Source organism: Anguilla anguilla, chromosome 4, assembly GCF_013347855.1.
Source record: "Anguilla anguilla isolate fAngAng1 chromosome 4, fAngAng1.pri, whole genome shotgun sequence".
Classification (NCBI taxonomy): Eukaryota; Metazoa; Chordata; class Actinopteri; order Anguilliformes; family Anguillidae; genus Anguilla; species Anguilla anguilla.
In genome coordinates, this window is record NC_049204.1 from 17,722,274 (window position 1) to 17,747,270 (window position 24,997).

General features: G+C 40.8%; 2 protein-coding genes across 4 annotated transcripts; one reads left to right on the forward strand and one right to left on the reverse strand.

Annotated features, from left to right (window-relative positions):
- Positions 1–32: 32 nt before the first annotated feature.
- On the forward strand, positions 33–7,388 carry LOC118226325 (Golgi reassembly-stacking protein 1-like). Of its 2 annotated transcripts, none has more exons than XM_035415869.1 (9): positions 33–511; positions 955–1,035; positions 1,319–1,522; positions 2,197–2,283; positions 2,758–2,888; positions 3,263–3,404; positions 3,733–3,859; positions 4,132–4,272; positions 4,441–7,388. In XM_035415869.1, exons 1-9 carry the CDS (start codon positions 449–451, stop codon positions 4,743–4,745), a joined length of 1,281 nt encoding a protein of 426 aa, XP_035271760.1. In that variant the 5' UTR covers positions 33–448; the 3' UTR covers positions 4,746–7,388. The 2 variants fall into 2 exon arrangements, with proteins under 2 accessions (XP_035271760.1, XP_035271761.1); XM_035415870.1 differs by having other exon boundaries at positions 4,165–4,272.
- A 391-nt stretch (positions 7,389–7,779) lies between these two features.
- LOC118226323 (WD repeat-containing protein 48) lies at positions 7,780–24,182 on the reverse strand. Of its 2 annotated transcripts, XR_004765021.1 has the most exons (20): positions 24,091–24,182; positions 21,698–21,838; positions 21,215–21,293; positions 20,925–21,007; positions 20,456–20,585; positions 19,637–19,725; positions 18,165–18,266; positions 17,424–17,648; positions 16,313–16,387; positions 15,488–15,590; positions 13,830–13,927; positions 13,625–13,732; positions 12,777–12,873; positions 12,276–12,371; positions 11,737–11,842; positions 11,462–11,549; positions 10,734–10,810; positions 10,251–10,443; positions 9,280–10,127; positions 7,780–9,232 (listed from the first exon to the last, which is right to left on the reverse strand). XR_004765021.1 is itself a non-coding variant. In XM_035415866.1 (19 exons), exons 1-19 carry the CDS (start codon positions 24,136–24,138, stop codon positions 10,032–10,034), a joined length of 2,034 nt encoding a protein of 677 aa, XP_035271757.1. In that variant the 5' UTR covers positions 24,139–24,182; the 3' UTR covers positions 7,780–10,031. The 2 variants fall into 2 exon arrangements, 1 of the variants encoding a protein (XP_035271757.1); XM_035415866.1 differs by having other exon boundaries at positions 7,780–10,127.
- Positions 24,183–24,997: the final 815 nt, after the last annotated feature.

Sequence of the window (24,997 nt, forward strand, 5' to 3'; positions counted from 1 at the left end):
CACAACCTCTGGCCAGAGTAAAGACAGGATTATTAATCAAACACAAAAAGCTAAACAACTATCATCTAGAATCCAGTACTCTTTTTTTGCTCAAACTAGACATTTTCGTCTAGGTTTTTGTTTGAGGTACATTAGCGCATTATTTTGTGTCTAAGTACATTAGTTTTAGTTTCTACCCTTATATGTGACACTAAAATTGTATCTTACAAGCAACATCACCGGGAGAGCGTTTTCACCACTGCATCGCCATCGGTGCGTTTGGTATTTGTTACTTTAGTCTTATCTTCCTGCAAAAGTAAATAGCTAAATGTAGCTTGCTAGCTGATTTGCTGTCAAGCAAGGTACATGGCTTCATGAATTCATCTTTCTTTTTTCTTCACTGTAGCTGTCCATATTTCAAATACAGTTTGTATAGCTGCTTTAAATAGTAAAAAATAACGAAGACGAAATGGGGTTATCTCAAAGCTCGGATGCACCAGAGGGAGGGACGGATGGCTACCATGTTCATGGGGTAAGATTAGCTTTGGGTTTTCAACTTTTTAGCTAGCTAGCTATACTCCTAAGGTAAGTTGGCTAACTTAACTAGCTTGCTTGCTGATGTGGCAGTTGTTTGACAAGTGGCCGGTATCCGATGTTGACGTGTGAAATGTAAATATTCAGCTTAATTTTATGATAATCAAATGGCTAGCACAAGTAGAATACATTAATAGCTTAAAATGTTTTATCGTTAGTGGCATAGATAGCTTGCTAGTAGTGACTATTCGACGCATTTGAAGCGAACTGTTCAAAGACTGCATTGCAAAGGTTGTGCTAGATGCCAACGTAGCTATCATTAGCTAACGGTAGATAGTCTAATATCTAGTACAGCCTGCTGTTCAGTAGACAGTCTAACAGCTGTAAATTTAACCTTTAGTTTTTATTGTTACCATACTTACATAGAAATATTTATAATAGGTTCAAGAGAACTCACCCGCAGAGAAGGCTGGTTTGGAACCATTTTTTGATTTCATAATATCAATTGGAAATACTAGACTGGTAAGTAAAGCTATTACAATTTAATCTGTACTTTTGTGTCTATGCTGGGAAATTGACATTTTTTAAATTTAACTTTAGAAAGTACAATAGTTAAGACGCCATTGTCTCTTTGGTGATTTTGACAAAATAGAGAACGATTTAAACAACTTAGTAAATGTATGTACATAATTTAGCCTGGAAGGAAGACATATAAGACCCTGCATTGAATAATTGATCTGCCAAATGACAATAAACATAATTACTCAATAGAGCAGGGGCTAAAGTGACTCTTCTCTTCCCAAAGAACAAGGAGAATGACATGCTCAAGGACCTGCTCAAAGCCAATGTGGAAAAACCAGTGAAGCTGGAGGTATACAGCATCAAAGCCATGAGGATCCGGGAGCTGGAGGTGGTCCCCAGTAACATGTGGGGAGGACAGGGCCTACTGGGAGCCAGTGTCAGGTTTTGCAGTTTTAAAGGTGCCAATGAAAATGTTTGGCATATCCTGGTGAGTCAGTCCAGAAAATGATATCAAGCACTTCATTGACTGCACAAAATAGTCAGCGATAATCACAGTTATTTATCAAAATATATTTCACGCTACATGATTTACTAACTGACTGCCACTTGGTGTGTTTTCATGAGGCTTGGTTTAATAACTGTCAAAAATCCCCCACAAACAGAAACCTGAATTCATGTTAATATACAAATAAAGGTTTTATCAGGAAGTTGGAACTCTGAGCTTTGTGGTCACAAACGACAACTCACCATCTCTAGAGATTATTATCTAATGACTGTCAAAGGGTGTGGTTATTTGTTACCTGAGATTTACTTGTGCACTCTACTTCATTGTTTTGTTGAATCCACTCCCTTCCTTGGCTGTTCTAGCTCCTCGTGAGGAATAGTACGGATTGCAGACACATTTGTTGCGCAAATATTCTTCCATGTGGTGAAATATAAAAATATGTTTTATATTTTATTGCATGATGACATCTCACAAAATGAGATAAGAATGGAAATGTTTTCTGTCAGAGGAACTTAATCAGTGCATTGATTGTAGAAGCATGTTTGAAATGTATTTGAGGTATTTTGAACAAAAAAATGCTAGATTATAATTTCATGCTAGAAAGAATACTTTAAATGCAGAGCACTTGACTTAATATTTTTATTTTTTTATGTTAGGATGTGGATCCTAGTTCCCCAGCTGCTCTAGCAGGACTTCAAGCACACATAGACTTCATTGTTGGAGCTGACCAGGTTCTGCAGGATGTAAGTTTTTAACCAGTCTCTGTTGCACAAATAAAATACCATTTCAACAGATAATGTTGATCACCTCAGCAAAGCCAGAGCAGGGCTAGGTTGGCCCTTTCTCAGCTTTCTTTTACAATTATTCCACTATCCTTATGGTACTAGTATTTCAACATGCATGAGGGCTACACTACCCTGGTCTTTGAGATCTGCAAAGCCATCCTTCCTGTAGAGAATCTCCAACTTGTTCCACCTACCACTTTATTCTGCAGTTATCGGTTTAATGGAGACAATTGTCTCTTCTGTGTTGAGGGTGTAATAGTTACGAAGGGACTGAAAATATTTTCCAATATCCACTAAGATATCCCCTCCCCCTGTTACGTATGACTGGTGTCTGGGAGTTCGCACTACACCCTGCACACTTTCTCTTTATATCAGCTTTATTCAAAACTAATATTGAGTGTGATTTTGTCCACTTGGTTATTGTGTCTACAGTCTGAAGACTTCTTCTCCCTGATCGAGTCCCACGAGGGGAAGCCTCTCAAGCTACTGGTGTACAATACAGAGACAGACCTGTGTAGAGAAGTAGTGGTCACACCCAATGGAGCTTGGGGGGGAGAGGGAAGGTAAGAAGAGGGGGTGCCCATCACTGCCCAACCAAAAGCTCAGGTTTCTTTGCACTGCATTGTTGAGTCCCACTCCACATCGATTACCATAATGTAATATTTAACTTCAGGGATAGGTAGAAAAGCGTGTTTCCCCAAGACAGTGAAGCACCATATGGACTCTATCTCTGTATCCTAGTGAGAGCCAGTGGTGAATCTTTAGAATGCCCTATGCTGTGTTAGCACACACAAACTCAAGTATGTAATGCCCTAGTAATATGCAATTTAAGCAGGGCCTCACAGTCATTAGTGTACTGAGCCCCGAAGGGGGGGAAAAAAGTTTTTAAACATCTCAAGCATATAGAGAAAGACTAATGAACATTTCCTGTTTTCAGCTTAGGCTGTGGCATTGGATATGGCTACTTGCACAGAATCCCTACCCGCTCGGCGTCCCTGAAGACAAGCGACATCACACCCCCTTCTGTTGAATCTGAGGAAAAATACATGCCAGAGAGCCCAACTAATGGCTATACGGAGGTGCATTTTTGTTTCTTCATATTCTTAATCTGTTTGTTCAGATAGATTATTCCGGTGTCAAGATGCTGTTGCTGTGAACCACTGTTAACACTTCTAACACTGACAGGATAAGTAGTCATATTACATATGTAAAGTTAAATACTGACTGCCTGAAATGTTTGGACACTTTTGAAACAGATGTTGTAGGTTAATAACCAATAGAATGTTTCAGGTTGAATTGACAGACTGAAGGCTGTTTAATTCTGTCGTTTTTAAATTCAGGCTTGGGCACAGTGTGGTGATGGACCTTATTTGTACATTGTAAATGTTGTCTTTCTCCTAACTCCAGGTATCACTGGCAGCTCCAGATCAGGTAGAGAGGGGGGAGGAAGTTTTGGGTCAGGAAACACAGGCCTTCCCTCAGCCCTTTGAGGACACCCCACTGCCTCCCCCCATCCAGAGAGTCATGGATCCTGGTGAGTTTTTTAACAATCACCGTGGTTGCGATAGTCCATTGCTTGATACTCCTACAGACAAATCACTATTTAATTCCCCACGTGTGGTTGCTGTTGTTTGTTTTCTGATTGGATTTTAGGGTAGCTAATATCAGTTCTGAGTTGAGCATCAGTGATCATAAATAATAATCATAATCAAAAGACACTCAATGTGTGACTTCTTTCTAGATGCTCATAACCGCCATAACCTTCAGAAATTCATGAATCATTTCTCTGATTATGCCATGTCTCAGATCTCTCTGATGTTCTGGTCCCTGACATCCCAGATATGGTGGAAAGACAGGACTTTCCTGTCTCCTCCATTGATGTTTCCAGCACTTCCCAGCTTGTCAGTGACACGGGGGCGTTCACTCCTGAATATCACACTGGAATTGGTGAGTTTGAGCATCCAAACATCAATGAGTGGCACACAAATGTGTTCTGTGGCTGAGTTTGATGGCCGAAAATTCTCTGTACTATTTTATATACTTTTTCTGAATGTTTGAGGAAAACAATTCCCTTTTCTATGCTTTCACATGACTCATGTTTTCTCCATGAATCAGAGGAATTGGGAGATGGTGACGGGCCATCTGCAATCCCAGAAAACCTTTTGGAAGTGGGTGGTCAGGAACATGCCATCGACCAGGCTATGGGATTCCCCCCCTCCCCACCCCTCGACTCCTCCCCCTCCCCACCCCTCGACTCCTCCCCCTCTGGTGACAGCGTCTATCCAGATGTCACTGGGGCAGTGGTGTCCGAAGACATCAGCTCACCGGTACAGCCTGTGGACCTTGTTCCACCAGAGCCTGATGCCCAGGACAGTGAAGCTAGTGAACAAACTGTGGCTTCAGACTCAGTCCTACAGTAGGGACTCCTCTGGCTTCTGCAAACTAACCTTAGCTTACTGATGTGCTTGCCCACTGGATTTGGTGGAAAGTAGAAAAAGTAACCGGTGACAACAAGGTGTAAGGCTAAGATTGAGTGTGCTCTTATTCGATGACTCTGCCATCTAAGGTTTTAATTACATATTCAAAGCTATTAGCCATAGGGGGGTTTGCTGTGTATTTGGAGAATGGGAGATTGGGAAGTCATAATTTTATGCACATAGGCAGTTATCTTAAAAACTGAATGTAGCACAATAGCACATGACAAAAGTCTTGCTTATTTGTGATAGGATATATTTAATTTTATTCCCTTTGTTGTAACACAGAGAAAAAAAAGACAGTGTGCAATATCACAATTAACTTAGTGCCTATTATAAATTGACACACCTCAAAATATAACAAAATTATATTAATCTTAACACTATATAATTAAATCTATTTCATACACAATTTGCATGTGATGTTTTATGACATTTAAGAGTATCGTACAAGTAAATTTGTCATTTCAGAACACAAGATTTCGTATAAGGATGCAGCAGTGTAATGTAACTTTACTTTCAGTTCTGCACTGTAGGTTGACATTGACCTTTCTCAAATTCAAGCAAATGTAAACAAGACAAAGTGAGCAATTCAGTTCTGTTTATGAAATTATGTATAATTTCAGTGTCAATGAACGGTGCAAACTTTGCCTTATTAGTGAGCATAACATCCAGTCGCTATAGCAATTTTCCAGTACCTTACAGGCCAAAGCTCAGCAAATAATAAACATGAATTTCCTCAAATCAATAATGCAGGGAGTTTGTTAGCTTCTGTTTGATACAAGAAGCCTTCTATGTTTCTTTCGGTTCTTGATTTTGGAAGAGCTCTGAAATTAATCGGAACCATTTTTAAATGTTTTAATAACAGTCTGGCATTTCTGTGCACAGCCTGTAAAGTTTGTAGTTATGCTTATTATGTTTTAACATTCTGTGTCGAACAATTTATTTTTATACACCAGTAATAATGACAAATGTTACAATTATTTGATATTCTTCAAGTAAAGAAAAAAAAAGTAAAAATGCACTGGACAGGAAGAAGGTTAAAATGAAGAAAACATATTTGGTAAACAGATTTGCTTTATAAATGAAATAAATTGAGGTTAATGCTGGATATTACATATGTTATAGAGGATGTTTGTGTATGTGCCAAAAACATGGCAAAGTTGTGAGAGACATTTAAGAAGGTGAAGTATTTCTTATTGAAGTTGCAAGCCCTTTTTTCCCTTTAATTTGTACGACACAAACATTTGTCTTAACCAACACTGGATGTCTACTACATGTTAGTTGTTCTAAATACAAGGAAATGGCCATGTCATTCCTTTTAAGTTTAACTGTTGGACTTGCTTTCATGTTATTTTTTAAAAATGTGAATGAACATTTTGAGTGTTTATGGTAATGCTGTTCGCTGCATCGGTATTGTAAAGGCCACTTCCGCAGTAATATATGTGTTTGGTATGTTTTATAAGTAACTCATTGTCTTTGAGTATAAAGACACTATGTTTCTGTTCATATTGTCCTATGTGCAATTTAAAGAGTTGTCTTCATGACTAATCGATTAGGAGAAATGAGAGGAAGAACACTGAAAGATGTGGTGTACCATTTTAGCCAGTGACAAATAAATTAAACTTGAACATGCTAATTTTTACAGCTTCAGAGCAGCTTCTGCAATACATTACAATCTTTATTCACTGCACCCAGTTCACCCGTCTGCAACCAGTTGATAAGCACAAACATCTGAATTAGTAATACATAAATTCTTACAGGTAATTTTGATTTCCTTACTAAACTTTTGCCCGCCGTCCGACATTTTTAAGTTACGTGCAGCACACATGAATTCAGCTAGAAATCATATAATGGAATGAAACATGGATTATCTTGTATGACAAGACATGTTCTTCTTTGATTAATTTATTTCAGTAAAATAATTATGGGGTACTCCTTATGCAGGAAATTACCTTAAATAAGCAGGATAACCTAATTAACCTGAACAGAAAAGTAAAAAGGTTGTGTAATGTATGTGATATCAGCACTGAGTAACTATACCGTATATGGTATGCCAAAGTCCTTGTCTCAACACTTTCTACTTACACGTGCAGTCTATCTACAAATGCATGTTTTCAGTGCACTACTGTTGTCTATGCATTAAGTGGACATCTCGGGAATTCCTGTTCCTGAGTGACAGGATGCAATTCATAAATATTTCAATTTAAAGTCAATTTAAAGCCTGCAAAATTCTGCCTTAAATATTGTATTTTGCGTATTCACTAGTTTATTCCGAAAGAACAAAAATACTAGAAGGCTTATTTATCTCCAAAACGGTCATCATTATTTGGAGAACTATAGATCAATATGCTTTCAATGCACTATTTCCAAGTAATGATGATGGGTGGTGGATTAAAACGCATGTCAAACTAAATTTTTGCTTTTTTGCAGGTCAAAGTAGAAGGTAGCAAAATAACTAAATGCTGAATCTGTATCTTGACTTGAAATTTTGATGCAGGAGGTTGGATTGATTGTGGCCTTGATGCACTGAATAAGATGATGCTAACTTAACCGTGAAAATTGAAAATAAATCTCATGTGAAATGTTTATAATTTCTATATTTCTTTGATCTTGATTTCCAAACAATTGATATGACAAAACTCTTACTCTTGATTAACTTGACCTTGGAACTTCAAGGAAAACTTGTCAAATGCACAACAACCTTTAGGCTACATGCTGTATAGCCAGTGAGCACCTACTTCCTTGGCTGTTGTACAGCCAATTCAGTGTTCGCTGACTGTCAGGTAAAACATTCGTGCACCTATTGTGTGCGCCAGGGATGCGAGTTTTATCAAACTGCTTTGATGTGTGGGCTTATACACTCAGTTTGTATTTCTGGAACAGGTGTCTGAAGTGTAATCTTTCTTACAGCTATAACTCTGTAAGCTCATACTTCTACTTTCCTGTATAACCATGCAAGAATGGAGGAGATCACAGATTTATGATTTTGTGAAACATTTTTTTTTTATTGATCAGGCGTTAGAGGCCAGGTTTGAATGTGTCCGTGTAATAGAAAACCAGTGGAACCACATGAATCAGGGAGTTACTTCTCAATAAACACAAATATGGGGGCTTCATTCCACAAATGCGGAATTAATTAAAAAAAGTGTAACAAGTTAGATCATGTACCTGTAATAAATGAGTGACAACTACAAATAATTAGTCGTTCACATGGGAGAAAAGTACATTTTACCCAAATTTCATTAGGCAAGATGGAAGCACAGTCACTGCTAAAGTGAGAAAAATTTGAAGACTCCTGCAAAAATTTGGCCATTTCAAATCACTTTCTGTTTTACTTGGTAGTGGAAATGTAATGCTAATCACTGAAGTTACAATGCTCCTTTTTGGTTTTGACTGCATCACTTGGGTTACAAATGAAAATACTTTTTACCATTTTTAAATATACCAACTTTCCTATTTAAAACTTTCACAATTTTAGAGACTCTATTTTAGGTCCTTCTTCGGCCTTGACCTCAGTCACTCAAACATTCTTAGGGGGCTTCCACATAAACACATAATTCTGACAAATATTTTCTTATTCATGATATAGTAAAAGTCCTATATCAAGTCTATATATTCCCTGAATTTAGGGTTTTATAAAAGCTTTTTAAAAGCATATCTCATTTGAAGTCGGCATACTATTTCCCAGATTTGAGGTCCTTGGTGACCAATCACTCAAAACCACTTTAGGACTGATGAAGCTCAAGTACAGAAAATCATCTTTGTTAGAGCTTGGATTTTCTAGGGAATAAAATCATGAAATCGTAAATTTCCCCTTCTAAGCAATACCTCAGAACAGCCCACTTCCTTCAGAATCTGTACAATATAAGCAGGATTAGCACCACTGAGAACTAAAATAATTGTTTGTTCACACTTTTTATATTGGTCAATTTATTTAGCAGTTATTAAACCAAAATATACTACATATAGTTAATCAACACAGGGAGCATAATACAGGGCTTGAGGAGATGGCAGCTTTACATATTCCCTAGTTTGCTTCATTTACAGCTTATACAACAACTAGATTTTTGAGTTGCCTTTAAAATTTTATTTTTGGACTAATCCCAAATGATTTTTTTTTCCACCAGAAATATAATACATTTGCTATAACACTGTGCAATTCCCATTGTCATTCAATAGATTTCAATTTGCAGAGCAGTTGGTGTTGCATAAAGATGGGCCGACTGTTGCTCTCCTGTTTAGCCGATGCTCCATGTTGTCCACAAAGCATTCATGGCAGACAGAACTCGTTTCTATGAGTAGCGACAGTTAGGCTGATGCTTTACAGCAGGCAGTCATGGGTAATACCGGGAAAATAACTTCCCCCCCAAAATAAAACAACATTTCAAATTGCCTAAAAGTAAGAACAGATTATTTACAGTAAAGAGACCCTCTGCACATCAATATTAGCTCAAGAAGATGTTTGTGATGAGAGAACCCCATCCAACCTTCACAATCTGTCCTCAATCTATGAAACCGGCAGCCAATGATGCAACACAAGCCAGCTGATTACCCATCACTCCTCTACATTCAGTGAAACACTTGATTGTTCTGTACTGTTGCCTGAATGTCTGGGTCATTAATATAACCCTTACACAAAGACAGAATTGACAGTGATTCATCATTGGGAATGGGTACGTGTCTGGAATGTACGCAGATAAACAAAACCAGGAAAGCGTGCGGTTTGCCTCTCGCATCAATGAAAATGGACATACAACCAACAAGGCGTCCTTCAAAATGGACATGCCCCCTCAAAACAATGAAAAAAATAATAATAATCTTAAATACAAAAACAACTTGGGAAGCAAGAAAAGAAAAAAAAAACATAAATCATAAAAACTAAAAATCCCTGGATATTACTTTTGTCTAAACTCATCCACTGTACATACGGCACTATAAATCCCACATACCCACGTGTTCTCTTCTCGTTTTGCAAAGTAGCTGTTTTGGAGAGCAGCGGTTTTTCTATAACACTTGCATGTTACAGAAGGAACGGACTTCTGTGGAGTAAAAATGTGTTGTGGGCCTGGTCGATCAGAGTAACACCTAACCCAGGGTTGAGTGTGGCTTCTAGAGTACTACTCATGGAACCAGTACGATGAGTGGGAAGTCCAGGCTGGCGGCGAGGGGGGGGGGGGGGGTTTGGGGGGGAGGCGACTTGCAAGGTGGCGAGACTCTTGCCCCTTTGGCTCACGTCGACTTCTGCCGGTAGTGAAGAGTCAGATCCCCGCCGCTCTTCCAGATAAAATGTTTAACTGTTCTCAGGTCCATGTTGGGATCCAAAACCTTGGAAAGAGAAAGTACACCTGAAACTGGAATCTCACCACAAAACGGAACAATCTTGCAGAAAAATGACTTAACAAGAGGAACCGAAGACAAGATTTTGGACGTCTGGGGGTTTGCGCCCACCTGATCCTGGCACAGCAGCTCAATTTTTTCCTCGGCCAGCACGGCCATGTCCTCCTCCTTTTCCTGCTCTCCCGGCTTCTCGTTGTTAGAGGAGCTGGTGGTCTGCGACTCGTTGTCCAGGTTGATGATCTTCTCATAGACGTGCTCCATCACTTTCCGAACTTGCAGCATGTCGCTAGCCGAGAGACGATCCCTAAAATCAAAAATGGGAATTTGTTTGGACAGCTTTTGGAACTCATTTGGTTGCTGTTTTTATTGTAGGCAACAGAAAGTAGTCAATAAGCACAATATAAGGATAGCTTTGAACAAACTCGGTAAGAAAGGAAGGACAAAGACTTAAAACAATCAGTGCTCGGGAGAAGAAAAAAACACATTCTGATACTTTGTTGTTATAAACTTAAAATTTAAATACTGCCAGGTTAAACAGTTTGCATTCCACTTCAATCATACTTGAAGCACTGAGATTAATACAAGGAAACCTACTTCTTTAATGTTTTTGCCCCTGAAGAGGAGTGGGGCTGGAGGTAGAATGGGATTTTGTTAAATTTAGGCATGTTTTTCTGCAAAGAAAGAAAAAAAAGATACGGTAAGTTTTCACAAAAATCAAGGCAATAGTTACAACAGTACTGTCCTGTGACTGCTCTGTTCAAATGACGATAATTAAACAACTAATCTGCATTCTCTGGATGGTGATAGTCTAATTAGAATAAGCAATTCATTTTTTTAAATCACCCCATTTTGGAATGCCATCACTTATGTTTACTGTGGTAATACTACATACCAAATATATCAAATATGTTTGTTTTATAAGCTTGAAATTTAGTATTTTTACAATTTTGTGCTTTGCAAAACAAATTGTATTTCACCAGCATCTCACTCAGAACGCTGGGAGCCTGAGCTCGACAAGAGTTTTCCCCATCGTCACCGAGAAAAATTAGGAGTGTAATGTTATAAAGTGGGTGCTCTGCGTAGTGTTCTGGGCATTTTGCTGCAATCAGTAAAAATAATTTTACATTTATTTTATTTTTGGCTGAATTTTTCTTCTAATTGGCCGATTGCAGCATCAATTAGGAAACAATTCAATCAATTATCATTGATAAAATATTTTTGATTAAAAAAATGTTGGTTCCAAAGACTTGCCACCATGCACATGCAAATTTAAACCTACACACGTGGCACCCTGAGGCCCAGAATTGGTAAAGGGTGCTCACATCCACAGTGATGTCGATCACCCACTGCGGGACGGTCTCGTTCAGCAACATGGACTCCGTCTCTCCGCCTGAGTCCCGACACAACAACCTGCAGGAGACAATGGGAAGGCCTGAGCAGAGCGCCATCTGGCTGCCAGGGGGAACAGAACTTCAGCATCACGCGGCAATCTTTTAAAACCATACTAATAAGTACATTTAGAAAGTATAAAATTATCTCATACATTTAAACAAAACACCGAAGATATATCTGCAGTGGTTTCTATATGGGTAGGTACCTAAAAAGAGTCCTCCCTCCTGCTTCTCCAAAGATGACCGGAGTATGTGGTGGCACCTGGAAATAACCGTTTCCTTTCTGTATCCTGTTCTCCTGCTCACCGTTAACTGGTGTTCATGGAAAGAAAATGTATTTTTATTACAAACTATGACGTGACAAGAGCCAGTAGACAGAAGGAACCTGAAATGGCTCTTAGATTACAAAACAATAGTTCTTCGCCAGACAAATATTTACGTCTGCCTTGTTATGTGACTTGGTGTCTCCAGCTTCATTCAGTTTTTCTTGGGTTCATTTAGTAAGTTAGCAACCTGCTTTTTCCACAATCCTACCTCAATGTTTAGACAAATATTCAGTTAATGAAAGCTACATGATGAATTGGAGGTTCATTTTTCAGACAACCATCCATTATCCATTTATGGACTAAACTCCCAACTTTTTTTGAAACTCTTTCCAAAGAAAGACAGCTTCCAAAAGAAAAAAGATACGAGAAGTGCGTGTTTCTCCCGATTTGGATTTGGCTGCGGGTGCCTGTCAGTTTACCGTGGTTAATCTCATTCTCTTCTTCATCCATGGGGTTGATGTGCGTCCTGGGCCAGTACTCCAGAAGAGCCTGGAGCAGCAGCCCCCCCAGATTCACTACCACAAAAGAGGACACCAGCCGTGAGCTACGGAACTGCTACGGCACCCTGTGCCCTGGTGCTACAGCGCCTCTCAAAAGCTTGCTTTTCATTGCATGTGATACAATTGCATTGTTTTGTGCAGTCACTAAAATATCTCTATATACTCAGGCATTGTATTGCTAATGGACATGAAAAGCATTACATTTTCTTTCAAATATCCCAACTACACAATATGTTCAAATTGAATCAAAGGGTGAGAGGAATCTAGAAAATCCATCTTAATTCTAACAAACAGTGTGGTCTTTTATCTAAATGATATTGAAATTAAGTTAAACTAAATTCTATGATTGTGCCATCAAATAACAATGTAAAGGAAGTGTTGCATTATTTTGTGTGAAGGTGCCTGAAGCTTCAAACTTACATTTGGGGTCAGATCCATCTGGACTGGTGAAACCAGCATCCTTGGCAGAGACCCATGCTGCAAAACAGTCACTCTCATCCAAAGTGATTGTCAGCATCTATGAATTAGAAGACAAACAAAAAAGAAAACCCCACCCATATTCATAAGTACCCTGCACAGAATGACCCACAGTGCTTTTCAGTGATTTTGCCAATTGAATTTACTTTACATGGTAACATGTAAACATTGCCAATGGGTCATGACACATCAACAGTATGCAATGCAAATTATTGACCTGGATAAACCTCAAAGGAATAGACTGGATGCAGGCTGGTACAATTTAGATACTGCAGACATTTTGTCGGTTATCATCAGTACCCAAATTGAATGGCACTGGTAAGAGCAGCTTGTCAAGATTATTTATTTTACATTAGTTGTAGAAAATATATTTTAATTGACAATCACAGTTTACGAAATCAGTAAAGACTGCTTAAAAGAGATGCCTATAAAGGCTACAACACAAGCCCACTGAAGGAAAGTGATAATATAATTAATGAGAAGCACACTGAATACACTGCTGATCCTTGACAGATTCCAAATTCAATTTTAGAAAGCTTACAGAATTCATGGGCTGAATTTTGATCCATTCCATTACTTAGCAGATGCTCTTATCCAGAGTGACTCGCAATGAAGGAGAAAATAAGTGCATTTTATGAGTACTTCTGCCAGACCTGGCAAATAGCATTCCCAGGGTAGGGAAGAGATCTGGCCAGAGTGACTCATTCTGGGTGAGTAAGCTGTTCAGAAATCATACTGCGCAAACCAACTCAAATTTTGGGCTGGAGCTTCACATCAGTTAGGAAACACACCCCTGTTTTAAGATCAACGGAGAACCAGTTTGGCACGTAGACCATCTTGAACCGCTTCTTAATTTCTTCGTCAAACTCCACCTTCCCCAAATCTTCCACCTTGCATGCCTGGATAAGATGAAACAATAACAATATTCAAATGACGTCAAACAATGTCATCTGACAGTAATGAGAAAGCACTGAGAAAGCAGCCAGTGGTACGCACCTTTAGAACATCCCAGTATGCCACGTTGTTGTTTGTGTCTTTGGTAAGTATGTGTCTCTTGTCATTCAGAATGTGGCACTGAATTATGCTGGCTCCACCTTAAGGACAAACATGCGTAAAACGGTCAACAGGTGCAGTGGGGGGCACGTTGCTCTCTAAATATGAATCTCCTCAAATGCTTTCCATTTCTTTCATGTGAGACTTAAAAGAATCTGGATGCTTTAATCTTCACTCTGCCCATTTGTAGTGCTGATGAACTGCTAATCTCACCATTTGTCTTAGCTTCATGAATTTACAAACACAATAGAGAATCAAGGAGACTACTTATAAAATGCACATATTACATTAATATTTAAAATGGAGACATTTTCTTCTATGCTAATCTGTCTATTCTTTATCTTTTTCTTCAACCTTGTCTAGACCACATTTCTGGCTCATCACCATTTAATCTAATGGGACACAAAGCCCAAATGTTATGCACATCATTGCTTAGTTTCACAACAACTGTCACAAGTTTATGACTCATCTGATTTTTGTTTTACACCCAATTGTTACTAAAGGCCATTTATTTGAATGCGGCACTTTTCGTATATATTACAAAAAACATCAGAGAAACAGAGAATGGTCAAAGCAGCATGATTCATCTATGCTGCGTATGTTAATTTCAACGTTAAATGAGTGAACACAACATCTGTTTTACTCATGCAGTCAAATAACATCGGAGTGTCACTCTGCAATCTCAGAAATATAGAGGAAAGCCAGCGAATATATGCAACACCTGCTGTTGCTAAATCAATGTGAAAGCTAGACAATTTGACCAGCTGTGTAGCAATGTCACAAGATCTTCGATTACTTTTCTGAACCAGACTTAGAAGGCACAAAATAGTTCTGTACAAAGAGATGTGCCGAGAGTATTTGCAATCAGTGTAGGGACAGTGTGACAGTGTGAATTTTGCCAGGACTTTGCTATTAAAGAATATGGAAACAGGAAAAAACACTAATGACCTGAAAATACCTATCAGGTGGTTTTGTTCCATTTAAAAATAGTTTTACACCTTTGCTTTTACAACAAACACAGAGGTATGTTATTGTACATTGTGGGCATGTTATATTAATATAATGCTTCCCCCCTCTTTCTCTTTTTCTCTCCAATATGAAATACCAAATCATATTTATCAGTACTCATTGCTACAGCTTATGTTAATGATTTGAGAGCACGGACGAACGTGCTCTCTGCTGAATCACGTAATGAGAAACGCCACTTCTGATCCCGAGTCAGCACCACGCGGGGCCTGTGACTTATTCAATGCAGACGGGCGGATTACACACACCCCCGCTGCACGGCGCGCAAACTGCTGTGTCACCGCGAGCGCTGTGAGGCAGCAGCGGGTTAGCGACGAGCTGCTGCGGCTCTCTTTACCTCCACGCCTCCCCCCACCCCCCCCCCTCCAGGGAACACGGCCGAACCCAGGGCCGGCTCGCGTGTCGTTAACGGACGCCTGGACGCAGCGGCACGCCCCCCCCCCCCCCTCCCCCGCCCCCTCGCGGAGCGGCCTGCTAATGGGATCTGACGTTCGGCTGGAGCGTTCCCCGGTGAGAGGGAAAGGGCCGCGGTGGTGACGCCTCCCTCCCGTCAGAGCCGGTTAGAGGAGCTTTACCCTTGATGACTTGTTCGGGTTGCGTGCACAGAGGAGTCAGGGGGGTGCTGCAGTCGTTGTCGTAGTCGCCAGATGTTCGGAAATTGTGGATGCCCTTTAGAGACTGCGATAAATCACATTTGGGAAGACTGCATATTAAGCAGGGCTAAGTACATGCACTGATCAAAATGTATAAATAGTCCTCTGTAAGAAACAAAACTCAAATTCAACAGAAATACAACCAGTTGCATTGTTTTTGAATGAAAATGGAAACGAATTGAATTCATTAACTGAATTATACCAGTAACAGCAACGATCTGTTTTTTAGTCTTTGACTATCTCAAAACAAGCAAATAAAATTATAAATACCACAGAATTTGTGAAAATACACTAACAACTACACATAATAAACTTGTGCTCCTGGCTGAACAAAGTTTTAAAAGTCCAGTGTTGGGGTCAGTTACACAATTGGCTTTATAATGACCATTACTCAAGTAACATTATAATAATACTGATGATCTGTCGTACCGATCTGTCATCATTTCCATCAGTCATAATAACAGCAATGCTCGTTAGCATCACCATCATCATTTTCAGCATAACGGCGCTCGTCAGGACGAGGACGCTAATGAGCGCAACGGGAGCGCTCTCTGGGGGGCTGTCAGAGATGAGTAATGCTCCGGATCGCTCAGGGCCCGTCCGAGAGCGGCCGGGGGAAGAGACGGGCCCCTCCTCCGACGGGACGCCGTCACTCCTCGGAGCGCTAAGCGGTCCGGGCAGGTGGCGGCTCCGCTCGCATCACCGCGGCGACGGGCTAAGGCGGCGGCGGCCGCTGCTGCTGCTTACCCATTTGTTCACGGAGGACTTGGTGGTGGAGACCCAGATGGCCGGAGGGGGGTCGGCGGACCTGTCCAGTTCCATCTGAGATGGGACACAGAGTTCAATTCAATTTTATTTGTCTAGCGTTTTTACAGAGAACTGTCACAAAGACACTTTACAGAGTAGCAAGGCAAGAAACAGAGCAAAAAGAGCAAACAGAGAAAACACCAGGCCTGAACCCCCAAATAGCAGGTATATAAGGTAAAAAAAAAACTCCCAGTGGGGAGAAAACCCTCAAACAGTGGCGAGAAAAAACTTCCAAATGGGAAGAAATCTTGGGAGGAACCCAGCTATAGAGGGAGAGCCCATCCTCCACTGGTCAGCCTGGTGTAAAGAGAAGGGGGGCTAGAGGCCGCAGTCATTGCACGTGAATCTTTACCACGGCTTCTCCCTGGCGCACCTCCAACACAGTAATGATATATGGATTCTGCAAGCGGCTCAAAAAAGCCCTGACGCCTTGAGGTAAGCATGGAAGTAAAGTAAAACATGGAAAGTGATTTGAGGATGCACTTCAGACTTTAGACAGATTGGAAGCCGCACTGTCAGTCAGCCCTCTTAAACTTTTCTACAATTCATGTCATTCTGTTTCCAGTTCCAACTGCTCACACCTCCATAGGCACCCATTACTTAAAGTCACTGAAGTAGCTCCTAAGCCAGGGGTGGGCAACTCCACTCCTGGAGAGCCGGAGCGTATGCAAGTTTGTGTTTACACCACTTACCCACGCTAAAAAAGCTAATTGGCTGTATACACCAACACCGGCACACTCGTAGACTACATCTCAGCAAAACACTTCAAGACAGTCATCGGCAGTCATTTGTGTCAGATGTCAGATGGCACAGGCCCAATTGTTAGTGCTAATTAAGTAATTGAAGCCAGACGTTGACATGAAAACCAGAAACATTTATGTCACTGCCCACCTAACCCGTCGAAACATAGAGAGATGAAGCCGAAGCCGGGTGAAGGACCACAAGCTTATTTTTGTCGAATCGGGATGAACCCACAACTGCTTTCATCCCATTAACAGAGACAGATATTAGGACAGGAGCAAGCCCCCGCTCCCCCACCCGGCCTCCTCACCTTGAGAACGGGGGCCTTCTCCTCGCAGATGAGCACGCGGATGTCGGGGTTGCGCAGGTCGGTGCAGTAGATCTTGCGGTCGCGGCCCCCGGAGTAGACGTGCGTGAAGGCCTCGTTCACCTGCAGCGCCCACACCCCCTCGTCGTGCACCCTGTAGGTGGCGATGCACCGCTGCTGACCCAGCGACCAGAGGCGGATCGTCCCGTCCGAGCTGCCGGAAAGACACTGCGGGGCGCCCAACAGAAGCCGCCGCGAGCGGGACGCTTTCAGACAAGATCCAGACACGCGGATCCTTTTCATAACAACACCTTCGAGCATCTAAGCGGGATTTTGAGTTGAATACATTTTAGGAGCCAACACAGAATCATGCCTTTGCAAGAAGAGAGGTGTAAGAAACCCAGGGAAGCATATTATTCATAAATAAAATCATATAGGTTATGCAATTTACAAATATATGCCACTTCCGCCTTGAGTATGAAGTCATATTATTTCTCTGACAGTTAAACAACCACAAGAAATAAAATTGCATCCTTTCAGAACATGTTAATGTAACAATAAAAAATTAATGAAAAACTTTCTAAATGACCCACCCCCCTCCCCAGGTCTCATGATGAAGATAATTACTGTGCACAGTACGGCATTTGAAGTGCAATTGATGTCGCAGATCAAATGACCCAACGACAATGGGAACTCTCAGATGTCTGTCTGACGCCCCGCGCCCTCCCCCAGGGTCAGCCATACCTGTGTGCCGTCTCTGTTTAGCAATAGCGACTTAACGTTGTCCGTGTGTCCTTTCAGCTTCATGAGTTTTGCACAGGTTCTAGGGTCCCACACTCTCAGCACCTATCACAAAGCACAAAGGCCTACTGACAGATATGCACAATGCAAAACATTACAAAATGTGCAATTCGCTTACCCTCCCTAACCCTACCCCTACCCCCCACCCCCCTGCAGTCAACAACGCAATAACCAGTGAGTTGTTGGCCAATGGGCTACTTACCTTGGGCTTAAATTGTAGAGATAGAAATGAAATAAACTATGTCAAGTGCCAATTTCCAAGAGTGATGGTACTACTTATGAGCTAGTCTCTCAGTGATTACTGCAACAGCGCCAGTTTATCATTGTGCCTCAAGGTAAATTCCTTACAGGATCAACAACCAGTCAACCACTGAGTGAGTGGATTCCACCATGGAGGACCTGACTTAGAGGTGCTTTCTATGTTAAAAGCAATTTTGAGGGATGCACTGTGTTGCACGGTCTGCAAACAGCAATGGATTATGACAACAAACCCATTAAAGATCATCAGAGAATCAAAGCTTTCCACTTTTAAGACGGTACATTTTAACAGGAAAAGCAGAAATGTATCCAAATCATCTTGAAAATATATACAGCAGATCATCTATTTTTTGGTTGGTTAACCACAGGTACAAATTACAACAACAAAGTGTTATGCCACATTGGCTCTCAGAAAAAATGATGATAACGGTATCCCTAAACAATGCAATTTACACTTAGAAAGCACTCAATACTCTATTAACCATATTCATATCCAGTTGCCTAAAAGTATTACAAGAAATCATCACACACCAGTAAATATCTCTAAATGCCTTGATCACAGATGTGCCATCTTAAGTACTCTCCCATCCTCATACTTCTCTCTCGACCCACACTAAGAGTGACAAGCGTATGTTTTATTAAGTTAAGCATGGGGGGTATACAATTACACTTTTAATTTTACCAATTGCCTTGGCCTTACTGACATGTAAACATAGGTCATCACAGAGTTTTGAAAAAAAATAAGCTCATGCAGTTTTTAATAATCTCTGGTAAAACAGTGCCAGCCGTACTGCTGCAGCAATACACTGCTGGTAACTTGCATGAATCACGCCTTCACTGTTTTAATGAGGGTGTCCAAAGCAGTATCACTGAATCACGATCGTTATGCTCATACATTTATGAACCAATAACATCAGTAAGAGGCACTTCTCAAACAGGAAATTAATTCAGCTACGAGTACATCGTATTGTAAAGCTCTTGGCGACGCTGAATAGATCTCCATCCAACACGGTATTTAAAAGAACATCACAATAAGTACATGAACAGTCCTTGAAAATGGATTTTCAGCTTTTTCGGTTCAATTGGCACTTTGGGCTCACCGAGTCAAAAAGCACCGAACAAAGAGCAAATTGGAGGTATTAAAAGTGCGAACCGACCTTTTCGGTGGAGCCGGACACAATGACCGTCCCCATCTGATTCATGGCCAGGCTGTATATGGAGTCCTTGTTGCCACTCAGTGAGGAGGCTGCGGCGGAGCGGAACAATGCAGCGGTCAGTTACAGCGCGGCGCTCCCTGTGCGCCGCTGAAGGGCCGCCATTGTTCAGCGACGCGGTCCTCCACAACGCGCCACATTCACTCCCCGACTATCTGTAGGAAGTGCTCGGGGCTTTGATGTCCCTGATGCAATTTGCATTAACGCACAAACGGGGGTTTGTTTCTGCGTGTTACGAAATGCACAGAGGAATAAAACGGGAGGGTAACCTTAGCTTGAAGCTAAGGGCATGAAGCTTAGGTTCCATCCATCCAGTATCTATACCCGCTTATTCCTGGATGGGGTCGCGGGAGGTGCTGGAACCTATCCCAGCATGCATTGGGCGAGAGGCTGGAATACACCCTGGACAGTTTGCCAGTCAATCGCAGGGCATGAAACTAAGATGTGATTATGAATATCTTCTAAATGCGCTTTGAATATATTATTCCATACACTCATTGTTTTAAAAAATTTGTAGAATACTGCGCATAATGCACAATGACAGAGCCTTTGCTGCAGTCTAAAATCCAATTACTGTTTGGGTTTAAAGTACTACAGGCAAGCAGCATCCCAGGGATTAAAGAGTTTCATTTCCCCCACAAAGAACAGGTAATAAAGAGAAGCTTTGTTCTCTAGCAAATATATGCGTGATGGCCTCCCATGTACAGATCATTATATAGCACTCTGCAATAGTTTCTGACTCAAAGGCAGGATTATACTCACTGGTGACAGTGTTGTTTGAGGCCGTCAGTGCTGTTAGTGTATTTACATCCCACAGAAAGATTTGTCGGTCAAGACCGGCAGAGGCCACCAGCTCCTTGTCTTTAGCATACGCTAAGGCTTTGACATAGTCCTGCACAGCAAAACATGTTCAATAAGTCAATCATTCACAACACACTACAATTCAGTCAGTTTTTTTACGTAGGAGGTTCTTCTCCTAGTTCCAAACGCTAACACAACCACAAGGTTACTCCAGGTCAATATGTTCATAAAAATACATGTACGACCTTTTCAGTTCTAAATATAAATCCTATATAAATGCAACTTAAAAATGACTGTTTCTAACAGAAAGAATATGGGACATATCCTGTGCTCTCATAGCGTTTCTCACAGTGATCTTCAGCACATACACACCAGGCACAGACCACACTGATACTCTGTATGCCTGAGTTTGGATTCTATATCTGCTTACCTTGTGCGTTCGCAACGTTGACATGCAGAATCCCTTATGTGCATTCCAAACTTTCACAGTGGTGTCTGACGAGGCAGATATCACTGCAACGCAGACAAAGAAAACAGGGACATCAGGGGCGGCTGGGGATTCTGCGCAGCAGCAGATCTGTCATAATCTATTAATTTACCCTATAATTTCAACCAGCCCGCTGGCTGGGGTTTTCACAACCGTCAGAGTCTTTTTTTAATGAGGTGCACTGCTCTGACAGAAACGGACAGGAGCCAATGCAGGCTGGGTCCTCCACTCACATGTCTTCCCGTTGCAACACAGGACGATGTCATTGACCCAATCTGTATGATGCTCCATTGACGCTATGTATGGGTCTTGCTGCAACACAAAAGAGCCATGTTGCCAGGCATGTTCTTTACTGTGCTATAATACATGTTTGTATCATGTACCAAGCATAGCACTACAAAAGTGGTTCCTAACCAGGAAAAAAAGTTATTTGTTTGATACTCAGTATTTTTACGTATTTTTGTTCATTTTAGGCCCCGAATGATTTACATTCGCAGCATCAGAGAACATATTTTTCATGAGCTCATTTTTACATTTACTAAGACATAATACATATACATTACATTAAACATAACAACACTGTTCTACCCAGAGCTTTGGCACTGTTCTACCCAGAGCTTTGGCAAGCAATAATTTACCAGTGTTACTGTGGTTCATGGCCACACTGATAACACTGTATCATATTGAATAGCTATAGAGCAAACGGCAGGTTTTACCTTGTGTTGGTTGACGCTCCATATCCTGATGATGGAGTCCCTTCCAGCAGTGAAGAGCCGGTTCAAGGCTGGGTCCAGCTGTAGTGCGTTCACCCCATTGCGATTGTACTTCTCGACCTCGTCTCTTATGACGTACGACACCTGGAGGCAAAGACTCATAACTTTGGTGTGCCTTGGGCCATGCTGCCAAAACTCTGATTTCCCTCGCCACCTGAGTAAGGCCTTGCCGGTGTCAATCAACCAAGCCTTGGAAGCTCATTGGGAGTGTACAGGGGGCTTATTTCATTTGGACAGCGAAGTTATTCAGGTTCATGATGTCATGGGCAGAATCTTTCAGCTCTGAAGAAGGGTATTGCATTGAGGCTACACAGACATGTAATAGATGTGGAGGTCTTAATATTTGACCTGGTAATACAATGTACATCAACCTGCAAGAAGACAGTTTGTAGCCTCTTAAGAAAAAACCTCCCCATCAGCAATAATGTGCTCAAAAAAAGGAGCATACCAATGGTAGCACATCATGACTTGTTGCATATTATATTGGATAATTCATATATGGAGAAACTCCCTACAGGCTAAGCATGCTCTGAAATAAAACAAACAATAGAAATACAATTTCATAACCCAAAATGTATTGGGGACTTAATCACTTAGCAGCTTATTAGTGTTCCTAATGACACTCAACACTGCAACATAACAACAACTTCCCACTTGGGACACAATTTTATAATGCAGAGCTGAAATTTGGCCATCATTGTCCCTGCATGCATAATCACCTTGAAATGAGACAACTTGGGTTTAGGACAAATTACCAAAATGAAATACAAACATTAATGCAAGCAGCACCCACACTATGCTCCTTTTCCTGTTCCTGTTATATCATTATTATTATTATTCCTATTCTACATAATGACCAAAATGATTAGCCTGTCCCTGATCCTGCACCACATAGAACAGTTCTGGTAACCTGTTGGACTCTTAATGATGTAAAGCACCCAGTCCAATAAGTACTTCATATCAAATATCTTGAAGCACTTTACATAATATCATTGTGCTTACCAGTTATATTAAATCCAGCTGTCACTTTACTAACTCGATTTAAATGGGAAAATCTAAAAGTACGAATCATAGGCCTAGATGTACATATTATTTCCCTTGAATAAAACAGGGAAGAAATATCAAGGCATCATTAGGGTAAGAAATTAAAACTATACCTACATATATAATTAATTAGGTTGAACTATTTATTTTTTGCTTTTTTTGGGATGGGTTGCAGAGAGTGGCAGGCAATTTCATTAGGACACGAACAAACATTTTAATGAATTCATGGATTAAGCATTCTAGCTGAATATGAACTATGGACAATCCCATTTATGGAATAGTAAATAACAAGACAGCTGGTAAACAAGAAATCTACCAATGACATTCTGATGAAAAACATTTAAGATTTGATATTATGCATAATAATCCAAACTGAATTCACGTGTTGTAAAGTCGCGTTAAAGCATTGTACGGCATGTTCATTCCATGCTTATTGGAGGAATGAGACATGTTAGGTCCAATGAAATGTATCCAAAGCAAAGAATACCCTCAACACATTGTATCCGTTAGCAGATCTTGTACTTCCACGAAGTAAAGCCAATGTTGTCATAACTCGCTATCAAATAAAAACCAAGCCAGTTGCTTGCTAAACAAAATATACATCAACAGCATCGTTTTAGCATAACTGGCAACTTAACTGGTATAACTAATAAAGTTTGCTAACGTTAGCGGAATGGTGTTCGATGAGGATAGCTAGCAAGCTAGCAATACAGCTAACACCTACTTTGCCGGCATGAGAATAAGCTTTTTTAAATGCCTTTTTCATGCAAGTAGATATATATATTTAAATTATTGGAGAATGCAACTTGTAAATGAAAACAATACTGCTGTGAAGCAGAGTGAACTAACTGAATCAATTCAAGACCGGCTGTACATGCAGTCCGAATCCAACAAGGGCCATGGCAGGGAATGCAAGACGATTCCTTCAGTGACAGGAATGTATAGCAATGCACTGCCCATTTTATGATGTAGATTGAAATGAAAAAAAATCACTATTTGTCTATTCAACAAGAAGTAAGAGTAAAGCGTTATTTTGCAAGCAGCAATTGCGGTTGCTCGGTTTACAGCTAGCTAGTCAGTGCTGCTGATGATTAGCCAGGCAGCAAGCTAGCCGTAGCAGGGAGGAGTGACCAGCTTTTGTCCCCTTCGCGCCACCTCATTGCTGGGCTTTACAGGGACCACTTTCTGATTCTAGGGCAATGCCAATGCATACTGTCTACGGATGAATAAGGAGCAAACTATATGAAAGTCTAAATGTACACGCCACAATACTGCAAAGATTTACAATTTACCTGTACTTTTCTCCGCCCAGCAGCATTCTGCCTGTGATGAGCCGCCATCTTACATGTTGACAGCCTGACGTCACTTCCACAAAGGAACTCAAAGTAAAAAGTTCCGGAAAGCCGGCGGCAAACTGTTCATCGTTGTAGAAATGACTTTTTGGTATCCTATTTCAGCTGCTGGAAATTGTGTAGCAAGAGAAGCTATAATTCATGGTTCAGAAACTACTATGATGCACGTTTTTTATTTGCTAGATAGCCAGCTAACTATCGAACATTAATACTAAGGTTAACAATGTAGGCATAGTCTAGCTACTAGCTAGCTACCTGTTGTAGTAGGCTAATGTACAGTGGCCAGTTTGTTAGATACACCTGTTCGTTAACCAAAATAGTCTGCTCCTCCAAACAGCGAATTGTGTGGCTGGAATTCAATATAATCAGCATTCAGACATGGCGAAAAGGTTTAATTGTTGTTTGACAAAACATTAGAATGGGCACGACTTTGACCGTGGTATGACTGTTGGTGTCAGACATGGTGGTTCCAGCATCTCAGAAAAAAGCTTCCCTCCTGCGATTATCAGGCACTACAGTCTACTGAGTTCACAAAGAATGGTGCATCAATAGACAGAAAACATCCAGTGAGCGGCAGCTCAGACGGCAAAATACTTTTGTTAATTAGAGAGGTCAGAGGACAATGGACAGACTCGTTCAATCTAACATAAAGGCCACAAATGCTCAACTAGCTCTTAACAACAGTGGAATGCCGAAGGGCATCTCTGGAAGTGGTCCCTGATTGTAAGTATATAGAATACGTATATCGATAGTAAATACATAAACGAGTAAATAAAAATAATTGCACAACAGGAATGTCCTAATAATTATACTGAGTGTCCTAATAATAATTAATTACTGCTGGTCC